At 40.3% G+C, this 22,050-nt stretch overlaps 1 protein-coding gene across 1 annotated transcript in view; it reads left to right on the top strand.

Annotated features, from left to right (window-relative positions):
• The window catches only part of dnah6 (dynein, axonemal, heavy chain 6), a 57,233-nt gene that overhangs the window by 23,193 nt on the left and 11,990 nt on the right, over positions 1-22,050 (top strand). Inside the window, exons 45-72 of the mRNA XM_073471467.1 lie at positions 1,045-1,266; positions 2,349-2,496; positions 2,691-2,848; positions 4,633-4,764; positions 4,985-5,156; positions 5,865-6,011; positions 6,423-6,496; positions 6,594-6,748; positions 7,675-7,906; positions 8,038-8,190; positions 9,185-9,325; positions 9,874-10,116; positions 10,353-10,520; positions 10,684-10,904; positions 12,438-12,582; positions 12,888-13,004; positions 13,373-13,496; positions 13,725-13,921; positions 14,255-14,458; positions 15,539-15,664; positions 15,916-16,080; positions 16,751-16,818; positions 16,998-17,178; positions 17,401-17,580; positions 17,756-17,989; positions 20,293-20,428; positions 20,684-20,850; positions 21,696-21,886. Of these exons, the coding sequence (XP_073327568.1) occupies positions 1,045-1,266; positions 2,349-2,496; positions 2,691-2,848; positions 4,633-4,764; positions 4,985-5,156; positions 5,865-6,011; positions 6,423-6,496; positions 6,594-6,748; positions 7,675-7,906; positions 8,038-8,190; positions 9,185-9,325; positions 9,874-10,116; positions 10,353-10,520; positions 10,684-10,904; positions 12,438-12,582; positions 12,888-13,004; positions 13,373-13,496; positions 13,725-13,921; positions 14,255-14,458; positions 15,539-15,664; positions 15,916-16,080; positions 16,751-16,818; positions 16,998-17,178; positions 17,401-17,580; positions 17,756-17,989; positions 20,293-20,428; positions 20,684-20,850; positions 21,696-21,886 (4,601 nt within the window). The remainder of the gene's footprint in view (positions 1-1,044; positions 1,267-2,348; positions 2,497-2,690; positions 2,849-4,632; positions 4,765-4,984; positions 5,157-5,864; positions 6,012-6,422; positions 6,497-6,593; positions 6,749-7,674; positions 7,907-8,037; positions 8,191-9,184; positions 9,326-9,873; positions 10,117-10,352; positions 10,521-10,683; positions 10,905-12,437; positions 12,583-12,887; positions 13,005-13,372; positions 13,497-13,724; positions 13,922-14,254; positions 14,459-15,538; positions 15,665-15,915; positions 16,081-16,750; positions 16,819-16,997; positions 17,179-17,400; positions 17,581-17,755; positions 17,990-20,292; positions 20,429-20,683; positions 20,851-21,695; positions 21,887-22,050) is intronic.

The following is a 22,050-nucleotide window of genomic DNA, read 5'->3' as shown; positions in this document are numbered from 1 at the left end:
GAGACAGAACACACTAGGGCAGGAGAGTGATTCACTCACCTGACGGTGGAGTTAGCATGTAAGTAAAATATTCTTGACGGCTGCAGAGCATCATCTGGAACATCCCACATCCACATCTGTTCATCTGTCTGTGGAGCTGAACTTGAATTTTAATGTTTTTTATATCAGATAACTGTTTGTGTAGGTTTGTGTGTGCTTACCCTGAGATGACGCCAGCACCCAGCTGTGAAGCTTGAGGGAATAAACTGCACACATACTAGTGGTGTAACTAGTGTGTGTATGTGTGTGCCTGGTTTCCACACATGTGAACCATAGAATTTGGTTGAACAGTCTGTTCATTGTGACCAGAGGGTATTTTGATGTTAATAATTTATATAAATTGAGCTGACCTACCTTCTACTAATGAACTCTATAAACAGCAGACAGTAATATAGAAAGTGGGGCTGAAACTGACCTGTTTTCTACTTCTCTCGGCTTGTGGTAAAAGGTCACATAAAAAGCAAACAGCTATCAAAATAGAGACAATGGCTCAGCTTCGCCACAGAGATGTCATTAGTTTACGGCAACGTCCAATGGACACATGACCAAAACAGCAAAATAAAGTGTCTTTGCGAAGAAATAGTGGCATGTCAGAAGTATATTACCTGGAGATTCAATAAGGTAGTTGAAGAATATGAGTACTCAACTTTTTTCGTTTAAGACCATGGGCAAAAGTTCCCTGCTTTATGTGTTTCTACAGAATAAATGAAAAGCAAAATTAAATTTGTCTCCCTGCCAAGTGTAGCAGAGAAAAATGCACATGCCACAGGGAAACATCCAAAGTACGACATAACAGACACTATAATCAGCAACAGTAATGGACAACAGAGTAGTCATAGTTTCTTTAATGCGTTATCTCTAGGGAGGTTTTATAGCTAATGACATACGTACAGTTTAATATAGACACAATATAGGCATTTTTGTGAATGTGTTACACTATATTTATCCAGTTCTGTGTGTATTGTCATACATGTCGATTAATGTGCATTCATCTGGGCCTTTTAGCTCCCGAAGTATGAAAACCTGTGGAATGTGTACATTAACTTTAACGACAAGTCCCTGGAGCCATGGGAGAAGAAAATACCTTTCTTCACATACAACAGGGAGCAGCCCTTTTTTGAGATGCTGGTCCACACCACAGACACTGTCCGTTATGGCTATCTAATGGAGAAACTGCTATCTGTGCGACGTTCAGTACTCTTCACTGGCGGCACTGGAGTGGGAAAGGTAAGGAAACAGTAGCAACACTGTGACATATTGTATGTGTAAGAAGACACTAAAGGGGCATCTTGGTTGTATAGAGGAAAATCACAAATGGTGTTTCAGTGAATACTGACAGTACCACTGTAAGAGCAAGTTCCTTTCATTGCTTTTTGCACTGGTTAGCCAGGACCCGCTGCTTGTGTTAAGATTGAGACATGCTTCTTTGTCTTTGAGTTTGGAAACATTTTGTGGATGCTAGATGTGCACCGGTTGCAATTTTCTTGTCCGATTACGATTTTGTTTGTAAAAGTCTGACCTGCCAATTCTGATTTTCTTTCTAATTGACAGAATACACATACATTTGTATGTTCATGATAAAACATTGACGATTAAATAGGCCTAACTCTTACATTTTCACCAAAACAGCATCAGGTTACTAGACCTTCTCTCACCTCTACTCTAACAAGCTTTGAAATAAAGTGCTCTGTTACTGGACAGAGCTTTTGTGTACAAATAACATCCAACTGAAAATGAATTGCAGTATATCCCACTTTATCTAACATTATAAACTATTTTCTTCAGTGGCTTGTTAGTGAAAAGTTAAGTTGTTAAGTGTTAGATTTAACAGCAAATAATGTACAGAAAACAAAGAAATCATAGAACAAACCTCAATGGAAACCCTGAAATATAAACTTCTTAAATCAATTTGACAGGGAAAATACATTAAATAAAATATTTGTGCCTCAGTTTCATTCAGTGCTACTGGAAATCTTTCCCACAGATGAGACTATACAAAAAAAAATCATCAATACATCTAATCATATATGATTACAGCACCTACTCACATAAACTAAACTAAAATATATGACATACATTGGTTGTTGAGATAATTGCCAAATCCATTAGAAATACCCCAATAATGAATCACAGTTTAACTTTGGTGCTCAGTTCCTACTATAGGAATGTTTTCTTGTGTTAAACTATTAGATCCTCAAAGTTTGGTTAAGAACAAATTCAAGAGGGTTATAGAAACATAAAACTTTAGTTGTTACAGGTCAAACTTATACAAAATGTAAATGTGTCCGTGTTATTGTCTGTCAACACAGTCAGTGGCGGCTCGAGGCCTTCTCAGCAGCATCCAGAAAAAGGCAGGATACCTTCCAGTCTACATCAACTTCTCTGCTCAGACCTCCTCTGCATGCACACAGGAGATCATTGAGTCCAAACTGGAGAAGAAGAGAAAAAATGTTTTGGGTATTGGCTTGCAGTTGGTTGAATACACAGTCATTTATATATTGCAGTGTAGAATAGCTGTGTAATAACTGGTATTGTCCTTGATTGAGATTGTTCATCTAGCCATTCCTTTATCTAGCTGGTCATACAGTTATCCTTCACTATTCTGTTTTAACAATCCATGTTCATACAGTATTCCTTTTCCCTGCCTGTAGGTGCTCCTGGAAACAAGAAGTTAGTGGTGTTTGTGGATGACCTGAACATGCCTAAGCTGGACAGTTATGGCTCTCAGCCTCCGATAGAACTACTGCGTCAGTTCCAGGACTTTTCTGGCTTCTATGACAGGAACAAGTTCTTCTGGAACGAGATCAAGGTATAAATGTATTCAAATAATATGAGCTAAATTATAAAGATGCATTTGACCTTAATGGTTATGTATGTGCATACATCTGACATCTGGCTGCATGGAGTTCAGCTCATGGCTGTTACAGTTCCATGTGGCCATCGCTTTTATGAGTCTACATGTAGAGGATCTTCGATTGAGCATTTAAAGGAACATTGCTCAGCTGTTGTAGGACCAGTGTACCTCCAATCTATAGTCTAAGTGCTCATTAAGCCACAATACTCCTTTTCTGTTTCTAATGTTTCCAGTTTTTATGTTAAGCCAGACTAAACTGTCCAGGTGCTTTACTTGAACACACTGAGATGGAAATTATATCGATGTTCTCATTAAGCACTGGGTGAGTTGGCAAACAACCGTATTTCCCAAAATGTCAGAGGGCCTTTTATTATTGAATTGGTTTTCTGTTAAGTAAAAAAGTGTAGATATAGCTCTTTGGTTTTTGTTTTAACACAGTCAGCATCAACTTAATTTGTTCCCTAGTTGTACTTTTAATGAATTTTGTCCGTTTGTATAAGAAACCCATTCATCTTGCGTGCCTCTGTGTTGGCATCTGTAAGTGTGGTAATACTGTATAGTGGACCGATGTTTTCTATTCTTTACTAATATATACATTTTTTAAATTTAACTTGCACTCTGCAACCCCACACACTCGCACACACTCACTCTAACACACTCACAAAACTGATTGCACTTTATACTACATGTGATGTCTTACAGTACAATATAGTTGAGTGTGTATGTGTGTATGCATGATCTTGAAGTTGCACATAAGCAATCATTCAGAATCTTGTGTGATAATGCACTGCACCACAGACAGACAAGGTCATACACATGCAAACACAAACACACAGAATAAAGGATTATATTTTAGGTGGACGGTTTTAGTCATGACATATATCAAGTTCAGGATTCAATATGGTCATACTGACCAAAGCCAGAATCAGCATGGACTGTATTTTACACCCACCTGCCTTGGCAGGCATTCTGACCATTTCTGTTTCTCCCTCTTATGCTCCATCCCTCTATCACCTGGTCATATGGAGAATGTTATTACTTTGACTGGCAACATGTGTCTTACTTGTTTCCCTCAGGAGACAATATAACACATATTGCCCTTATTGATTTTTTAAAATCGACAGAAATGCTAATATAGTTTCTGAGCTATCTACAGCTTTCCAGATGGTGGAATGTCTGCCGTCAAAGCAGAAGAAATACTCTTTTTGTAACAGATCAGATTGGATGAGGGAGGTTTTACGTTTAAATTATATTTCTGTACTTGACATCTTTTAAATAAAGAGAATATTCTTGTGGCTATGCAAGAGAAACAAACTAAACTGAAACATAACTTTTTTGCTTTCACTTTGCAAGAAGGCAAAAATATTTGATATTTCCTAAATATTTCCTCTGATCTTTTCATGTTGGGAATGTCATCCATCTAAATGCTAAACACCTGCTATCCTGTGCATGAAAATAAATATTAAATAGTGCTGAAACAATTAGTCAATCAACTGATCAGTAGATTGTAAGACAATTAATCAACAAAAGTTCTGATAGTCATTTAATGGCTTCAGTTGTGTTTCAAACTGTTGTGATTATGAATTAAATAGCTTTGGGTTTTGTACTGTTGGAAAAAACAAGCATCCTGAAGATGACACTTGTGGCTCTGGAAAATTGTGCTGGGCATACTGAATATATATAAAATGATTAATTTAGGGAAAATAATCTACTCTTCTTCCTTTCTTCCTGCCCTCAAGGAAATGACCATTGCCGCTGCATGTGCTCCACCAGGCGGAGGGCGCAATCCGGTGACCCCCCGATTCATCCGCCACTTTAGCATGCTGTGTCTTCCCACACCCTCAGTACAGAGCCTCAAGCAAATCTTCAGTGTGAGGAAGCACACATACACAGACACACATACTACACACAAAAATGTTCTTAACTGATTCAGAAATATTATAATGTTGCCAGAATGCATTATGTTTGTGTTCTCTTCAAGCTTCGTCGCTCTTTCTCATTCCTCCATTTCACCTCATTATTATTATTATTTATTTTAATCCCTCCTTTCCTGCCTGCTCTGATCTCTTTTCCCTCCCAATCCTCATCCAGGCCATCCTGAGAGGTTTCCTTCGAGAGTTTTCCCAGGAGGTGAAGGGCTGTGCCCGTCAGATTGTGGATGCAGCTGTGGGGATTTACAACCGCTTGAGTGTAGATCTGCTGCCCACTCCAGCTAAGTTCCACTATGTATTCAATCTCTGGGACTTCTTCAAGTGTGTCCAAGGTGAGACTTGAGCACGCATGCTGTTTGCACACACAGACATGCTCACATTGGACACCCATGGAAATTGACCTGATCAGTGGATTGGTTATTGACTGCATCACTAAAAACGCTTTTTAATGTTAAGTACGGACTCACTCAGGAATAAAGCATATACACCCTCTCTTTTCCTCTAATAAACTTTAACTTTGCTGTAAGAAACTGACAGATACAGACAGTGTCTAAATCTTGGCACCTCCTCAGCGTGAGGCACAGCCGTGATGCATCTCTTCAACTTCAACAAAGCTCTGTCTAAGCCTCATGCCCCCAAATCGTCTGCAACATCATCCCCTCTGCCTCCTTTCCTCTATCCCCATCGCTTCCTTTACCCAGCAGGCATCATTACAGCACGAAGATGAGCTGAAGTGACTTCTGCGACTGCTTTCTACCCACTACTTGTTCAACAGAGCTGGAGTGCATTACCCAAACACAAAGTTCCCTTTAGCAATACACATTGTTGGTGAGGGGTAATAACTAACACCCACTCATGTCATTTTCTGATATTGCTGGCATCACATGGCATCTTCTGTTTTGTTTCCCTGCATATGTGGCCTTAGTAGTTGTTTTTATATGAATCTGATTTAGGCTGTTTGCATTTTCTTTCTCATTTTATGAGCTCCCTTTTTATCCCTTTTTATCCTTTACATTCATCTTTCCTCTCTTGATGACCAGGTATACTACAGTGTGAGTCGAGTCAAGTGAGAGACAAGAACCAGATCTTCCGTCTCTTCTGCCATGAGTGTCAGCGGGTGTTCCACGACCGACTCATCAACAACCAAGATAAAACCTATTTCAACACCATCGTCTGCGAGATGGCCAGTAAGAACTCGGTCACAAAGACCCTCATAATAAAAGTGTCACTCTACACATTTTACAGTTACAATCCTGATTCCGAAGCTGTGGTTCTTCTCAATATCTTTTCGCTCCTGTTGTTTATGAGTTATCCTTTCTTTATTCTTGCTTGCCTCTCGCTTGGGATTTTGTGAATTCATAATGAGTAAATATTTACAAAAAAACAAGACTGTTTATTAGTTTTAACATGAAATGTCTTGTCTTTGCACTATATTGAATCGAATATAAGTCAAAAAAGGATTTAAAAATCATTGCATTCAGTTAATTGTTTACATTTTAAACAGTGTCCTTACTTTGTATTAAATCGGGGTTGTATTTTGTATCTTTCCAAGTTGAAGAATACCCCTCTTTTTGACCCTGTCTCTCTCTTTCTTCCAGGCAAATATTTTAGCATTGACTTGGAGCCCTCATACTTTGTGACTCAGCCCATCATATTTGGTGACTTCATCAAGGTCAGATTCTAACTTCTCCTATTGAAAATGCTTGTTAAGTTCAGAAAACATTTGATTTCTCTGTTTACACTGAGTACCTTACAACTTTCACTTGTAGGTGGGTGCAGAGAAAGCTGACCGTCTGTATGAGGATCTGACAGACATGGATAAGGTTCAGGCTGTTCTCCAGGACTACCTCAATGATTACAACATGACCTTCTCCAAGGAGACCAAGCTGGTTTTCTTCCAGGATGCCATAGAGCATGTCTCCAGGTGTGTACGTGCAAACATGCACAGCTGAATTGACAGATTTCCTTGTCGGGTGACTTCTTAGTTGGTGGTTAATGGATTGTAGCTGTAGGTGGTCCAAACTGTGAGATGAAAATCACACCAAGGAAGAAGTCACAAAAGAGTCGGTATGGTGCTTGTTCAAAAGAAATATCTAGAAAGACATTTGAAGTGTTCAAATTTATCTCTGGAAAACCTGCTCTCAAAGTTTAGTGTTTAAAAGAGATTTGATTATTGCTGATAATGAAGTGACTGTCAAGAGAGAAATGATTTGTGTATAAGACTCTTGTTATGTTTATGAGTTCTGTTATATCAAGACATGCACCATCACACAAATGAGTCCCATATTGTAGAAAGTGAGATTTCCAGTCAGAATTTCCAGTCAGCCCGTATTCAGAAACATGCTTTTAAACGAGCTGTCAGGGCTTCTGTAAGGTAGTGATGTCACAACTACACAGTCAGTACCTTCAGCCACGCCCCCAGCATCGCCCTGGTTGCAAAAACACTGGCAGAGTTGATGCAGAAGCACAGTTGGCGAATGCTTGCTCAGGCCTGTGAGAGCTGACCAATCAGAGCAGAATAGGCCTTTCGAAATGGAAAGAAACAGGCACTGAAACAAAGGTTACAGACAGGGACAGTTTTTTGAACATTAAAGCACTTGAACTTATTTTAGTAGACGCCCTAAATAAAAGTATGAACCTCAAAATGGGTGTAACATGGTAGCTTTAACAATAGAACTATAAAATGAACAAGAACAGAATAAAGTTAGAAGGTAGAGCTGCAGGGTCTTGCTCAAAGCCCCCTGAAAGAACACTTCCATGGAACCTGTGACCTCTATATATCTTTATAACCACAGCAGACCTGCCTTTTCTCTACAAGTGATGACAGTGATTTTATTTATTTTCTTCTAGGATTGCCCGTATAATTCGCCATGAGAGAGGCAATGCCCTGCTAGTTGGGGTAGGAGGTACAGGCAAGCAGTCACTCACTCGGTTAGCAGCCCATATGAGCGGTTACTATTGCTTTGAGATCAAACTGAGTCGAGGCTACAACTATGACAGCTTCCAAGAGGACCTGAGGAGGCTCTACAAGATGGCTGGTGTGGAGGGAAAAGATATGGTGTTCCTCTTTACGGACACTCAGGTATGATGGAAGGACTTGGTTGACATAAAGATAATAAACATTCAATGCCTGCAGATTGTTTGGGTGCCTACAGATAGGTTTTTTGTCTTGCGCATCCAATTCTACTCTCCACTTTGTCTTTCCTGTTGTAGATTGTGGTGGAGGAGTTTTTAGAGGATATCAACAACATGCTGAACTCTGGCGAGGTGCCCAACCTTTTTGAGAAAGATGAACTGGAGCAAGTACTAGCTGCCACCCGGCCGAAAGCCAAAGAGGCAGGAATCAGTGAGGAGAACAAGGACGAGGTTTGCATAGAAACAAACACTTGCTGTAAAATCATTCAGGCAGTTAAAATGTAGCCCAGTTTGTAGATCTATAACATGTGCCAGCAAGCAGATGAATGCAAGTACGCCGTGAAGATGATCCGAGCAAATGATTGAGTTAGAAAGTTACCAAAATGAACATAGCTCATATAAACCGATTTCTACACAGTTGCATGTAGAATTGATTTAATCTTAGAGACGATGATACCAAGCTCAGTGAGTTGTGGTGTTGGAAGATGATGAATCAAGATGTGTGTAAAGAGCACAGACCTGTGAATGTCATTACAATTTTAACCTAACAAGTGTGGGTGTTTTTCAAATGGATTCCAATGGGTGCCAGAAAGGATAGTGGTTTACCCAGAGGTAAGAAATGTGATTAAAGGAATGATTTGACATTTGAGGAAATACATTTATTCACTTTCTTGCTAAGAGTTAGTTGATATGTTTGATCAGAATCTCATGTCTGCAGTAAATGTGAAGCAGCCTCCAGCAGGTGCTTAGCTTTGCTCAGCATAAAGATTGGAAAAAGGGGGAAAGAGCTAGACTGTCATATCATATTAGTTTCATCCGTACAAAAAACAAAGTGTAAAAATTGACGTTGTGGTTTTATGGGAGGTTATGTGCCAGACAATCGCTCACACACACCAGTAACACAAAGTACATTCAAGAGAGATTTGACTAAAACAGTAAAAAACAATCCCAGATATTGGAACCTAGTTTTTTTTAAAAGATTAAAAGATGAAAAAAAGGGATTATCTGTATCAAACGCTGCAGTCAAAACAAAGACTGAGCACTGTCTGTTGCTAAAAGAGGATATTTAAAAACTTTCAAAAACATCACACATACACAGTGTTACCCATCAAAGTCTTCAGCCCCAAGAGAGCTGTAAGAAAATATCAGCCTTTAATGTTACCTGCTGCTGAGACTGTGCCTCCAGCAATTATGGTATCTCTGCATGTGTGTGTGTGGCCTTCAGGTGTTTCAGTATTTCATCTCTCGTGTATGGGAGAAGCTGCACATTGTGCTGTGTATGAGTCCCGTGGGCGATGCCTTCAGGTCCCGCTGTCGTATGTTTCCCTCACTGGTCAACTGCTGCACCATCGATTGGTTTGTGCAGGTATGCTGAGATAGCTCTCATTTTTCTGAATATACCTAATCATATGTGTGTATTTACTTGGTTTGGGATTGTGAAACTAGATGATTTTGCAATTATACATAGAAAGCCATAAAATCTAAAAACGATTATTATTACTGGTTCAAACATGTTACAGGTATTATCTACATGTTTTAGGATGTATCACTGTCTTGAACCAGTCTACAGCACCATTCTACTTTCAGTCTAACATTAACACCATGCTGCTGGTCCTGGCAGCTACACCCAAAATGTAAATTCTTCTCCACTCTGACATCATTTTTCCCTTCTTCTTTCTTCTTATTGCACTTATCTTGTTTCACAAGTCTCCTCTCTTTTACCAACCATTCACTTCACCTGCTTTTGTACAGGAAGCTTGTAATTTTCATCTTCATTTAATGTCTTTATTATTGCGTTTTGTCTTTCTATTGCTGTACTATGGAATCACTGCACAAATAAATAAAAGCTCAAATAAAAACTGAATATCCTCACCCCCGTTGAAACCTTATCTCACTCTCTCCTCTCTTGCCCAGTGGCCTCGTGAGGCCCTGCTCTCTGTCTCACAGGCCTTCTTCCAGAATGTGGACTTTGGGAGCGAGGAGCTGAAAAAGAACATCTTAGCCATGTGCGTGGAGATACATGTTAGTGTCACTGACATGGCTGAGCGCTTCTACTCAGAGCTGAGACGGCGTTACTACACTACCCCTACCTCCTACCTGGAGCTCATCGACCTATACCTGTCCATGCTGGAGGATAAGAGGCAGCACCAAGCGCTTGTGAGTCCAACCATCAAAATGCATGAGCAGTTATCAGCACAAGTGATTAGTTGTCAGTTGTGGAATTGATGGTGAATCTTTACCTTACATTTTTACAGAGGACAGAGAATTTTTCTCGATGATCAGCTTCTTTGTGGATGTTGCACTGTCATGCACATTGTCTTGAATTTTGTAGATTATGCCTGCATGCAAAATATGCATAATATATCCCTGTATGGGGGGGTGTTTATGTCTAGGCCAGGGATCGTGTGAAGAACGGTCTGACCAAACTGCTGGAGACCGATGAGCTTGTGGACAAAATGAAAGTGGACCTGTCTGCTCAGGAGCCAGTCCTGCAACAAAAATCCAATGATGTTGATGCCCTCAGGGAGAAACTGGCCATAGACCTGGAGAGCACTGGCAAGGTCCGTGTGTACATATGAGAGAGGGAGAGATAGACAAGAGATTAACACAAAACTTTCAAAAGTTGTGTCTATTGTCTCCTTAAAGTGCTGAAAAAGCCTGATACCCTTCTGTCGTTGCTCTAGTATATGTGTGTATCAAACAAAAAATGAATCCTTGCCACAGGTGCGTGAAGTAGTGCAAGAGGATGAGGCTTTGGCCAAGGTCAAAGCTGAACACACCCAGGCCTTGAGGGACCTGGATGAGGCTCTGACAGCCCTGGAGGACGCCAATCAGGCCCTTAATTCTCTCAACAAGGCTGACATCTCTGAGATCAAGGCGCTCACCAAACCCCCAGACCTGGTCATGACTGTCATGGAGGCTGTCTGCATCCTGCTCAACTCCAAGTCAGTGTGCTTCTCTCCCACTCTAAAAAAAACAGACTTCCCTTCCTCAAAGATTTTTGATTGAAGACATGTCTCTGCCTCTGTTGTCACATAAGAGTGCCCCTCTCTCCTCATCTTATATTCCATTATTACTAGCCTACTTCTCACTAATTATGTCACATCCTAATAATCTATTTCAGAAAAAAAATAGGGATGGCAGAAGCAATTTAAAGCATAAACAAGTATAAGAGCATGGCGAACAGACAGGACAGTACATCATTTGTTCAGCACAACTGATTTAATTCAACACCAGTGGCAAATGGTCATCTGTAAACACTTTCTAATTCTGTCAGATCCAAATTAATTGCTGGTGAGCGAACCTAATCCAATTTCAGTCTAGGATAAGTGACTACAAAAAATCAAGTGTACCAAACAGGAAAATGTATTCACACCATGTCTGTGTCCCATTTATCGCACTCATCAATCATTTTAATCACTGTGGCACATTTTAACAGTGATCTTCATTATAATCGCAATTGTCACTCTGCCAAATGTGTGAGATTTAGGCCTAGTTTTTTAATCCCATATATTTTGTAGTCAGCATCCAGAGAGATTACCCTACCATCTCATGACTCATCCTTCTGTCACCTTAAATTTCATCAAGCAGTAATCTACTGCATTGCTGCACTAAATCCAGTCCTGCCTAATATCCTGTCTACTTTAACCTTTTAACACGCACTGCTTCACCTCCTGTACACTAGTACTATGTGGAACTAACACACACTGCTAGTACAATGCAAAGGCGCCAACTTATGTATTTGTCTGTGGGTACCCTAGTTACGTGAAAACCACCAAGGTGATGATGTTCACAAAAACACTTCTTTGCTTTTGCTTTAGTAATTTCCATGATGTAGGCTACTGTTGTCGTAGGGGGCACTCGAGGGGGCAGTATTCACATACACATTGGCCACAACATAACGCTATGTTGCTCATGTGTATAATACCACAACCTATAATAATACCTAAGCAAAACATACCTACACATATGAATACTATTACTTGGAATTCATCGTGCAGTATTAACATACACATAGCTTACACACACAAAGATTCCATTTTATTTAATTATTTAGGCCAATTATTTATTTATTCATTTATGTGGGTGCACCCATGTCACCGCTGCATATGGTACTATGATGTCAAGTCACATGAATATGAACATGTATATATATCTGTTTTTATATCAGACTTGTTTGTTTTTCTTGCACTGTGTTGTGATGTGAGTCTTTCTGTTGAATGTGATTTGTAAGCATTGCATGTCAAAGTGTAATTCCTAGATTATAATCACAGTATCATGACATGCAGAAGTTTATATTACAATGTGCCTTGGTTATTTATAAGTGCTTGTATAATTGGTAGAAAGTCAAACTGGAAATTTATACTTTGTGCCAATATGAATTAAGCCATATATAAACACTATTAATCATTATTAGCCATTTTGTTTGGCCCCCTTTTTTTCCACATCTCCCCATCAACATCCCTTTCTCCACACAGATCGGACTGGCCTGGGGCCAAGCAATTACTTGAAGATGCCAATTTCCTCAGGCGCCTGACAGACTATGACAAGGACAATATCAAGCCTCAGATCCTGTTGAAACTGCAGAAATACATCAACAACCCTGATTTCATACCTGAGAAGGTCTGTTTGGATTTCATGTTGAACACTCTGATATGTCAGTCAGATCCTTTGGTGCAGGGTTCAGAGTAAACACATTGTGGGGAAATTGTAGTTCAAACACGTTGACAGTTTTCAAAGTACCAGAGCTGGGACGAAAACAGGAAAATAATTGCTTAAGTTTGGATTATGACAGTATGGTCATATGTACTGTATGTTACTGGTTACCATAAATTGTATATATATAAATTAATATATTGTGGAGCGTAACACAGTATGTTTCGATATCTGGGACTTAATGTAATTCTTTTTTGTGCTGTTGGGTTTAGGTGGAGAAGGTATCCAAAGCCTGCAGATCTATGTGCATGTGGGTCAGAGCCATGGACCTTTACTCTAGAGCCCTCAAAGAAGTGGGCCCCATGAGAGAAGAACTGGCCAAGGCACAAGTTAGTAACATGCAGCAGAGTGCTGTATGCATACAGATTTTGATCTTTTTCACTTTGCAGACCTTTTACATGCACAAAAATGCTACATAACACAATAGAGGAAAGGCAAAACCCCAAAAAGCATAATATGACCTCTTAAAATGTGGTTGAAAATTATCTTAAAAAGCTTGTGTCTAAAGTCTAAGTGTCCAAAAAATGTGTAGACCTGTTTGTCAAGTCTATTCAATCCATTCACTATGCACTGTCAGCGCCACTCAGGATTGCCCTGCATACATTGCAGCAAATAATGAGAAGAAAAAATGGACTAAAATTATCTAAATGATTAATTTTCCTCTGTATTTTTTTTCCTTCTATTCCAACCCATGCAGGAGGAGCTGGACGTCACCATGGCCACCCTGAGGGAGAAGCAAGAGAAGCTTCAGGAGATGGAGAGACAGATCATGGTCCTACAGGAGCAGTTTGACAGCAGCTTAAATGAGAAGGAGGAGTTGGGTAAAGGGCCATTCCCTTTATATTTTACCATTTATTACTCAACCTGGGTTTTAAACTGCCCAGCCATTGCATATTTTATATGATTTAATCCCTGTTGTTTTAAAATGTCATTCATCTCTTTCAGTATTGAAGGAAGCTTTATTACCCATTGGATTTGAAGAAAAAAAGTCTACCTTACTGATATTCTTTTTCTTTCTCTTACTTTGTGACCCCTCTCTTTCCTCAAAGATAACACCATGGCTCTGACGCAGGCTCGGTTGACCAGGGCGGGGAAGCTAACTTCTGCTCTAGGTGATGAGCAAGTTCGCTGGGAAGAAAGTGTTGCCTTGTTTGAGCAAGGGATCATCAACATTGTGGGGAATGTATTCATTGCAGCTGCTTGTGTGGCCTACTATGGAGCATTCACTTCCTACTACAGGCAGCTGGTAGGTACAGTGTAGCGTCTTAGACCTTGTTGCTATACAGTGAGCTATGCCTCTTTACACTGCAGCATCCATATGAAAAAAAACTAAACCTTATTGTGGCTTGTATTTCTTTGAGAGGTAATTCCCATAACAGAATGTATATATGGTAATATCTCTGAACTGAATCTGTTTTTTTATTATTAAAACACAGTAGAACAACAATAAAATCAGTGATAAGAAATTGATAAAGAAGAGCAAACATTATAAAATTTGCAAAATACAAAAACAGAAGAGGTTTTAAAAACTCCTCAAACTAATCATCATTTAAACATAAAATGTGGCCCCTTTCACCAGCTAACTGACCAGTGGATAATTCAGTGTCAGGAACTGAACATCCCCATCAGCTCCAGCTTCAGCCTGATCAACATTCTGGGTGACCCATTTGTCATCCACCAGTGGAACACAGAGGATCTGCCTGGTGACACCTTCTCTACCGAGAACGGGATCCTGGTGACCGAGGGCCGCCGCTGGCCTCTTATGATCGACCCACAGGACCAGGTGAACTAGAAACTGGCATTATAGCAACATTCATTCAGTGTGTTTCAGACGTGGATTGATTTGTTGTTAGTTGTGATTAATCAGTTATATAGTTGTATTCACGCTGAGTTAAGAAACCCGAGTGGATAATATTTTTTTTTGACAAATTCCTTGTCTTTTTAGCTTCCATGTAATTTAAAACATTGACTACATGGTTGTGGTACCATTATAAAGGATAGAAAACAACTCTCAGAATAGAACTACCTGTCAGACATGGTCAGAGACAAAGTCACAGACCAGCCTCTGCCCCAGGACACACACCGAGTTCCCAGCTTCCCCTCATAGAGAGAACACAAACCAGCTCTCTCAGAACTCCAAACATGTACAGGATGAATAATTGTCCAGCTTCAGTTTTTAGGCCTCCTTTTAGCTGACTGTTCTGTGTCGTCTTGACCACTGACAAGTCCAATTTTCTCTCCTGTCATGTTTCAGCCTTTTTTTCTCCTCCATCCCTGAAAATCTGTCAGTTGTTCTTTTTCTAAAGCTGCTCTCTCTTGCTTTTCGTAGACAGAGGGATGCAGATAAGGGTTGGACAGGAACTCTGAAAAGTTATTTGTGAAGACTTCAGTGCCTGCTGCACTTTGATGGCTACAGTCTACCTTTATCATGTCAAGTGCTAAAATTTGTTCTTATCATATACATGTGCAGGCCATCTTTTAGGGCTGTGCCAATTAGTTCTAAGCTTCATTCAAGACAATGACATTCAAATTCTAAATCCACATTTAAATGATGTGTACCTTTTTTTTTGCATGATAGTTGATTGTTGAGTCGTAGAAACAAAAAAACTATTTCAGCTCTTACACTTTCATAGTAAATTACTTAAACCATTACATCAACAAAAAAGATCATATTGTGGGTCTGAATTCGCTTGGCACCCGGTGCTCAATTTAATCCAATGAATCATTTTATTCATATTGAGGATTTTGTTTATGGTGATGACATCATTAAATATAATGACTCACATTTGAAGCTTCATTCCAAAAACCTCAATCGAAGCTTACAACATTCAGTACAGCCCTAAAGGTTATTTCTGTCCCCCAGGCCAACCGATGGATCCGCTCAAAGGAGGCCAAGCATTGCCTCCAGGTGATCAAGCTGACAGAACCGAACTTTCTCCGTACCCTAGAAAATGCCATAAGTATGGGCATGCCAGTACTGCTAGAGGAGGTAGGAAGACATTAAAAACACTGAAACATGTTTGAGCGTAAAGCAAGTGATAAATGGTACATTATTCCAAGCAGTTTGGTCGAGGTACACGTTATTTTGATCTGTATAGTTCACAATTTTGGCATTTAACTGAGCTTCCCATTTACTTCCATTGATTGGACATAGATTGCACAATGAGACCTTTATTGAACAGTCTTGTTTATAACCATATGTGTGTGAGTGTTCCTGCCTCTTGTATTCTGTGTGTTTAGTTAAAGGAGACCCTCGATCCAGCTCTGGAGCCTATCCTGCTTAAGCAGACATTTGTGGCTGGTGGACGGACATTAATCCGCCTCGGAGACTCAGATATTGAATATGACGAAAACTTCAGGCTCTATATGACCACCAAGATGGCCAATCCACACTACCTACCAGAGGTAAGGACAGCACACACACAATATCCAGATTAGGTTCATCTGGCATCCGCAGTTGTGCATCAGAGAGGCAATGCCAGTTCTCTATGGAGTCTTGGAATAAACACCAACACAACCCTGCTGGTTGCCTCAAGGTTTTTGAGAAGAAATCCCAAACACTTTCCAGCCATGACAACCAGATGTTTATAGGATTGTGAACAACACATTTTTTGTGGAATATAAGGAACAGTGACACAAAGGAACATTTGTGCCCATCTGCCACGGTAGCAAAGAGCCTGGTACATCAATCAGTGCTTGGCCTCCTGTAATGGCATAGACTATGGTCAGTTTGCAGGCATTGTGAGAGATGCAATAACCTACCAGCTCACTGACTTTGTTGTGGCTTTTTAATTCAACACCAGCCAAGAAAAGCAACAACATCATGTGAACACAAGCTTTGATCCAGTGTTCAGTTCAAACCAGCAGTGCATAAAGGCAGTGACTTAGACAGCATGAAGCCTTTAGGCTGACATCTATAAAGCCTGTTTGTGTGTCATCGGCTGACACATTAAAGATTAAAGTTAAAATTGTTTTAAATGAGTGTTAAGGGCACATGCAGGATCGCTGGCTGTTTGAATGATTGGTGATGGAAATGCATCAGCAGTTTAAAATGTGTGTTCCTCTTCCCCTTCAGGTGTGTATCAAAGTTACAATCATCAACTTCACTGTGACCAAGACTGGCCTGGAGGACCAACTGCTTAGGTACATAAATAGTCACACATGAAAAACAGATATCCCATCCTTCCCAAACCACATATTACACATTAACAATCCACTACATAAGTCTGTCTCACCATTTTTTCAGTCTTTTTTATCTAGTGATATTTGTATTTGATTTATTTCTGCCTTGACCCTCCTGCCTTCCCTCCTCCTCTCCTCAGTGATGTGGTGCGTCTGGAGAGTCCACATCTTGAGGTGCAAAGGAACGAGCTGATTGTGCGCATCAATGCCGATCGCAACCAGCTAAAAGATATTGAAGATCGCATCCTGAAACTTCTTTTCACCTCTGAGGGGAATATACTTGACAACAAGGAGCTCATTCAGACTCTCCAGGAGTCAAAGGTGCCTGTAAAATCATGCAAAGGTCATGTGGTTGTTTTGTCTTGTTCTTTACAGTTAGGATAATGAATTTGACATACGCTGTCAACATCTATGAAGATCATTTCCACTTATGTCCTCTGCTGTTCCTTCCTTTTCTCTGCCACCTCTCTTCTGTTCTTATTTTGTTTCTATTCCTCTCTTTCTTTTTTTTGCCTTTTCCTCCCTGGTGTAATGATTCCTCAGGTCACATCAGAAACCATAAAGCATCGTCTGGAAGAGGCAGAGGCCACCGAGATGATGATCAACTCTGCAAGGGAGTGCTACCGACCCGTGGCCACCCAAGGCTCAGTCTTGTACTTTGTCATCGCCAGTCTCTCTGAATTGAATCCAATGTACCAGTTCTCCCTTAAGTATTTGAAACAGGTGAGTAACCAGGCTTTATTTTACAAGGCACAGACAATTCTACATTTTACTTTCTTAAGATTTTTTAGGAACACATTATGAAAAGATGTCCAGCCCCCGGGGAATATAATTATTTTCTTGCTGTTAAACATCTTACAGTCCAATTCTTCCTGTTCTTTACCATCTCCACCCTCAGCTCTTTAACTCCACCATTGAGACGTCAGAGAAGAGCAGTGTGTTAGAGGAGCGCCTCCAGATCTTGCTGGACCAGATCCTGTTCAACTCCTACATCAATGTGTCCCGTGGTCTCTTCAAACAGCACAAGCTTAGCTGCAGCTTCATGTTGTGTGTGGAGGTCATGAGGCAGCGGGGCGAAATCTCTGATGCTGAGTGGCAGCACTTCCTGAGAGGAGGTTCCTTGTTGGAAAAGGTGAGGTAGGAAATCAAGGAAGAAAATTCCTGTTTATGATTTGCCAGTGTCAGATAAAAATCTTGCCAACAGTTGAACATAAGTTTTAGTGTAAAATCAAATTCTTAGTGTCTTCGGACATCGGCATACCAGCAATTTGTTCTGACTGCTTGTTTGCGCTGTCAGTCCGCTACAACAAGCTACAGGAATACATCTGCGCATGTGTGGAGGGCATCCTCCAAACAAACTCCAGAAAGTAGTATAAACAGAACTACAGTACTATGTGTCAGTAGTGACTGCAGCTGTCCATGTATGAGTCCATTTGGGAGTATAATCCAGGCCTTAGTTAAACACTTAACCCACCACTTTGTTCAGTTTCATCATCGGTAATTATGCTAGAACTTCACAAGTCAACTGTTGTCAAAACATTGTTTCACTTAGTGTATTAGGGAGCAAACTACAATGTATTATATCATTTGTGAACTACAGTATCTTACATAAGTTGTAAGACATACATATTTTTATCGTTTTGGGTTTAAGTTTTGTTGTTTCCTGTTTATTTTGAAGGTTTCTCTATCATGTGTCATGTTGAGCTTTCCACTTCCTATCTTTGTCTTTTCCTGCCTTTTTCCTGCCTGCGTTATCCTGTGTTTCATTAGTTAATTGGTCCTTGTGTATTTAGTCCATGTGTACTGCCCCTCTTGTTGTCAGTTCATCTGTGACAGTTCAACTGTCAACTAATAAAACAGGTGAAGACAGGCAATAACAGATGACAGAGAAACATAATAAATAAACAGGAAACAACTCATTTAATGTTAATCTTAGCTCTACACGCTGTATTAATGACATCCATTTTTACTTGGTTATAGTGTAACTTCCCCACTGTGTTGAATTTACATATACAGCAGTTGGTGCAACAGTCGTTGTGAAAAGCTACGTCAGTTCAGCTATTCAGAATTTGAATGTACCAGGCGGGCCAACTGTCAGTAAGGTGATTGGATAACTGAAGCCAGAACAAATTGTAAGGTATGAGGCTTAATCGCCTGCAGGAATGGAGCGATAACAGCCTATTTTTAACTGTGTCATTAGTTCTAAATGAAAAAACCCACCTTTTTTGGCTTCCCGTTATTCTTTTAATTTGACAAAAATAGAGAAATTAGTTACAGTGTGTTGGCTGGATCCTCTTAACAGCAGATAAACAAGGTGTCATTTTATTTTCCCCTTCCAAAATCCCCCCAGGTTGGCCTGTAGGCAGTGTCTTCATTCTTTCCCCCTCTTGTGTTTGGATTGAGTTGATAGAAAAAAAACCTTTGTCACAAAGTAGTCATCAGGCTCTCTCTCTCTCTCTTGGCCAGCTGAGGAACTACTGACACTGATGGAAACACACATAGTGAGCGAGAGACAAAAGAAAGTGTGGAGAGGTTGACAAAATAAATATTTCTGCGAAGGAGAGATAAGAAAATGAGAGTATCTCTGTTTCTCAGCTGTCCATACAACCTGTATGTAGCATGCTAATAGGCCTTCAACAATCAGTGCAAAAGCCTGAGTACCTCAAGTCAGATACAAGGCCTGTCCTGACACGTTCAGAGAGGCTAAATGAGGTCAACTGAACTCAGCCTCCAATTACCTCAATATAGTCCAACTTTCTTAATTTTCTGGATTGGATTTCTTTGAACATTTTAATTCTCTCTGTCTTTTCTATCTCCTTCACTCTATATATTTCATGATGATTGTTATCTTCCTTCTCAAACCCCAGAGGTGTAGATGGGTGTGCAACTGAGGCACCAATGGTTCATCCAATAAAGAAGGAAAACTATAGTACAGAGCAATGGATAAAAGGTCCTTAGAGATTAAGCTCTGGTTTTATTGACAAGTTCAGATGGTTTTGAGACCACAATACAGATCAGTTGGCGGCACCCAGGGGTATATTCCTGTGTTCACCCACCATTTGGCTCTGATTTATATGGCAATAGTTAGGCTGGTGGTGCTGCCTGTCAGCCCCCGTGATCCTCATGCTAATGCTGCCCTTCCTCTCCTCTCCTTCACCTCTGTGCTTCTGTATCCTGTCTTTTGCGTCGCACCTTCAATGCATCCATCATCTACGCTTCTCTTGCTGATTTTGAATGCATTTCAAATTGTTTTTGCATTTTCATGCCCATCACCGTCTCTTATCTCTTATGTCTACCGTCCTTATTTTGATGTTTTGAATCATCCTCTCTACACAGTTTTATTGACATTCGCTTTACTGTCTCTCTACTCAAGGTCTGTCCTCCATCTTTTTACCATCTCCTAACTGTCTCCTTTTTAATTTCTCCATCTCCCAGGACTATGCAGAACGGCCAGATGTGCCATGGCTAAGTGATTTTTACTGGCAGACGTGTTGTGAGCTGGAGGACACACTGCCCTGCTTCAAGGACATCTCCAAGGAAATCACCAGAACGCATATCCACATCAAACTAGGTGACCTAAACCTACTGTTTTTATTCTAACTAATTTGGCAAGAATCAGTATATATAGTGCGTCATGTTTCTGCTGAATATACATTTGACCCAGTTATAAAACATTTTTCACTGTCAGGCTTAGATACTCTATTCATTCTTCTATCATTTTCTACCTTCTAGTGTACAAATCCATATATGGAGTACTGAACAATGGTCTTGTAAAACTGCTTATGAAGATTGGTGTAGCATTAAATGACAGTCGCCTCTCCTTTAGGACATTTTCAAGCATCTATTAATCCCAAGGACTGGGAAGGCTATGTGTCAGAGTTGCCACCTCTCGGGGAATCCAAAGAGGCGAATCAGCAGATCAAAGGCTACTGGAATGAGAAGTTGGGGTCCTTCCAGAAGCTTATCCTCATCAAGAGTTTCATGGAAGAGAAGGTGAGCCTTGATGACGTCTATAGAAAGATATTTATCAAGGATTTGGAGTTTGTTTGTTTTCAGGTCTACAAGTTCACAGAGGTTATCTAAAATGAGAGGAATCATCGATCTTCAATTTTTAAACCCAGTAAAGATTTGGCCGATTAGGCTAATTTACAATTGTGCTGGCCTGCAGCCCTAAGCAAGACCCTGCCAAAACGTTCTTCTGTCCAAGTGGGTAGTGGTGCTCTTCAGCCTCTTAGCTAAAATACGTATTAAAAAACAACCACTTAGAAAAATGATCCTGACGAAAACAAAAAAAATCATGTACCATGTACAGAGGCTGTTTCCTCGCCACAGCAGCCCAGGGTTTGAATGTGTCATTCCACCTCTCTCACATTTCTGTTACCTGTCACATTACTAGCTGTCCTGTCCAATAAAACCCTGAATAGGCCAGAAATTAGTACCTTTTTTTCTTTTATCAAATTCACAATATTCCACCAGAATCTCACTTGCCTCTCAGGGCTTTGGTAAAAACCAGACATCCCAGCAACTGGATCCGAGAAAATAAAGCTTCCAGTCTTGTCAGTGATGTCCCGTCCAAAAACATCTTGTTTAACTATCTTATATTAATTCTGTATATGTCCCAATAATGTCAGTTGTCCTCAGTCTCCCTGGTTATAACGTCAAATATACATCTTATGTTGACCCATTTTTTATTTGCTTTTCTTGCACTGATGCCGTCTCTGTTTTCATCTGTCACATCCTCTCATACACATATGGCTCTCTCTTTACTACTGTTTTAACTTCTACTTGTCCTCTTTGTCCGGTTATTCTTTGATTTACTTGCTCCCTCACTTGTCCAGGTGGTGGTGGCAGCAACAGAGTTTGTGATTGTCAACCTGGGGAAGCATTTTGTGGAAAACCCTCCAGTTGACCTGCCGAACCTCTATAAAGATATGTCCCCGTCCACACCACTGATCTTCATTCTCAGCACAGGATCTGACCCTATGGGGGCCTTTCAGCGCTTTGCAAAAGAAAGAGGTTGTCTTGACAGGTAAAACAAGATAGACGGAAAGGCTAGGTGACATAAGGTTGCGGTTGTGTGACAGAATAGAGGTGAATATGTGTGGCAAAACAGGCAAGCATGTCTGGATGTAGAGAGAGAAGAGGAGGCATAATGATCACTATATACACTTGTTCACACATAACCACTGGGGT

The sequence above is a fragment of the Pagrus major genome, chromosome 1 (genome assembly GCF_040436345.1).
Source record: "Pagrus major chromosome 1, Pma_NU_1.0".
Classification (NCBI taxonomy): domain Eukaryota; kingdom Metazoa; phylum Chordata; class Actinopteri; order Spariformes; family Sparidae; genus Pagrus; species Pagrus major.
The sequence above is the reverse complement of the archived record's forward strand: the minus strand, read 5'-3'. Positions and strand labels throughout refer to the sequence as shown.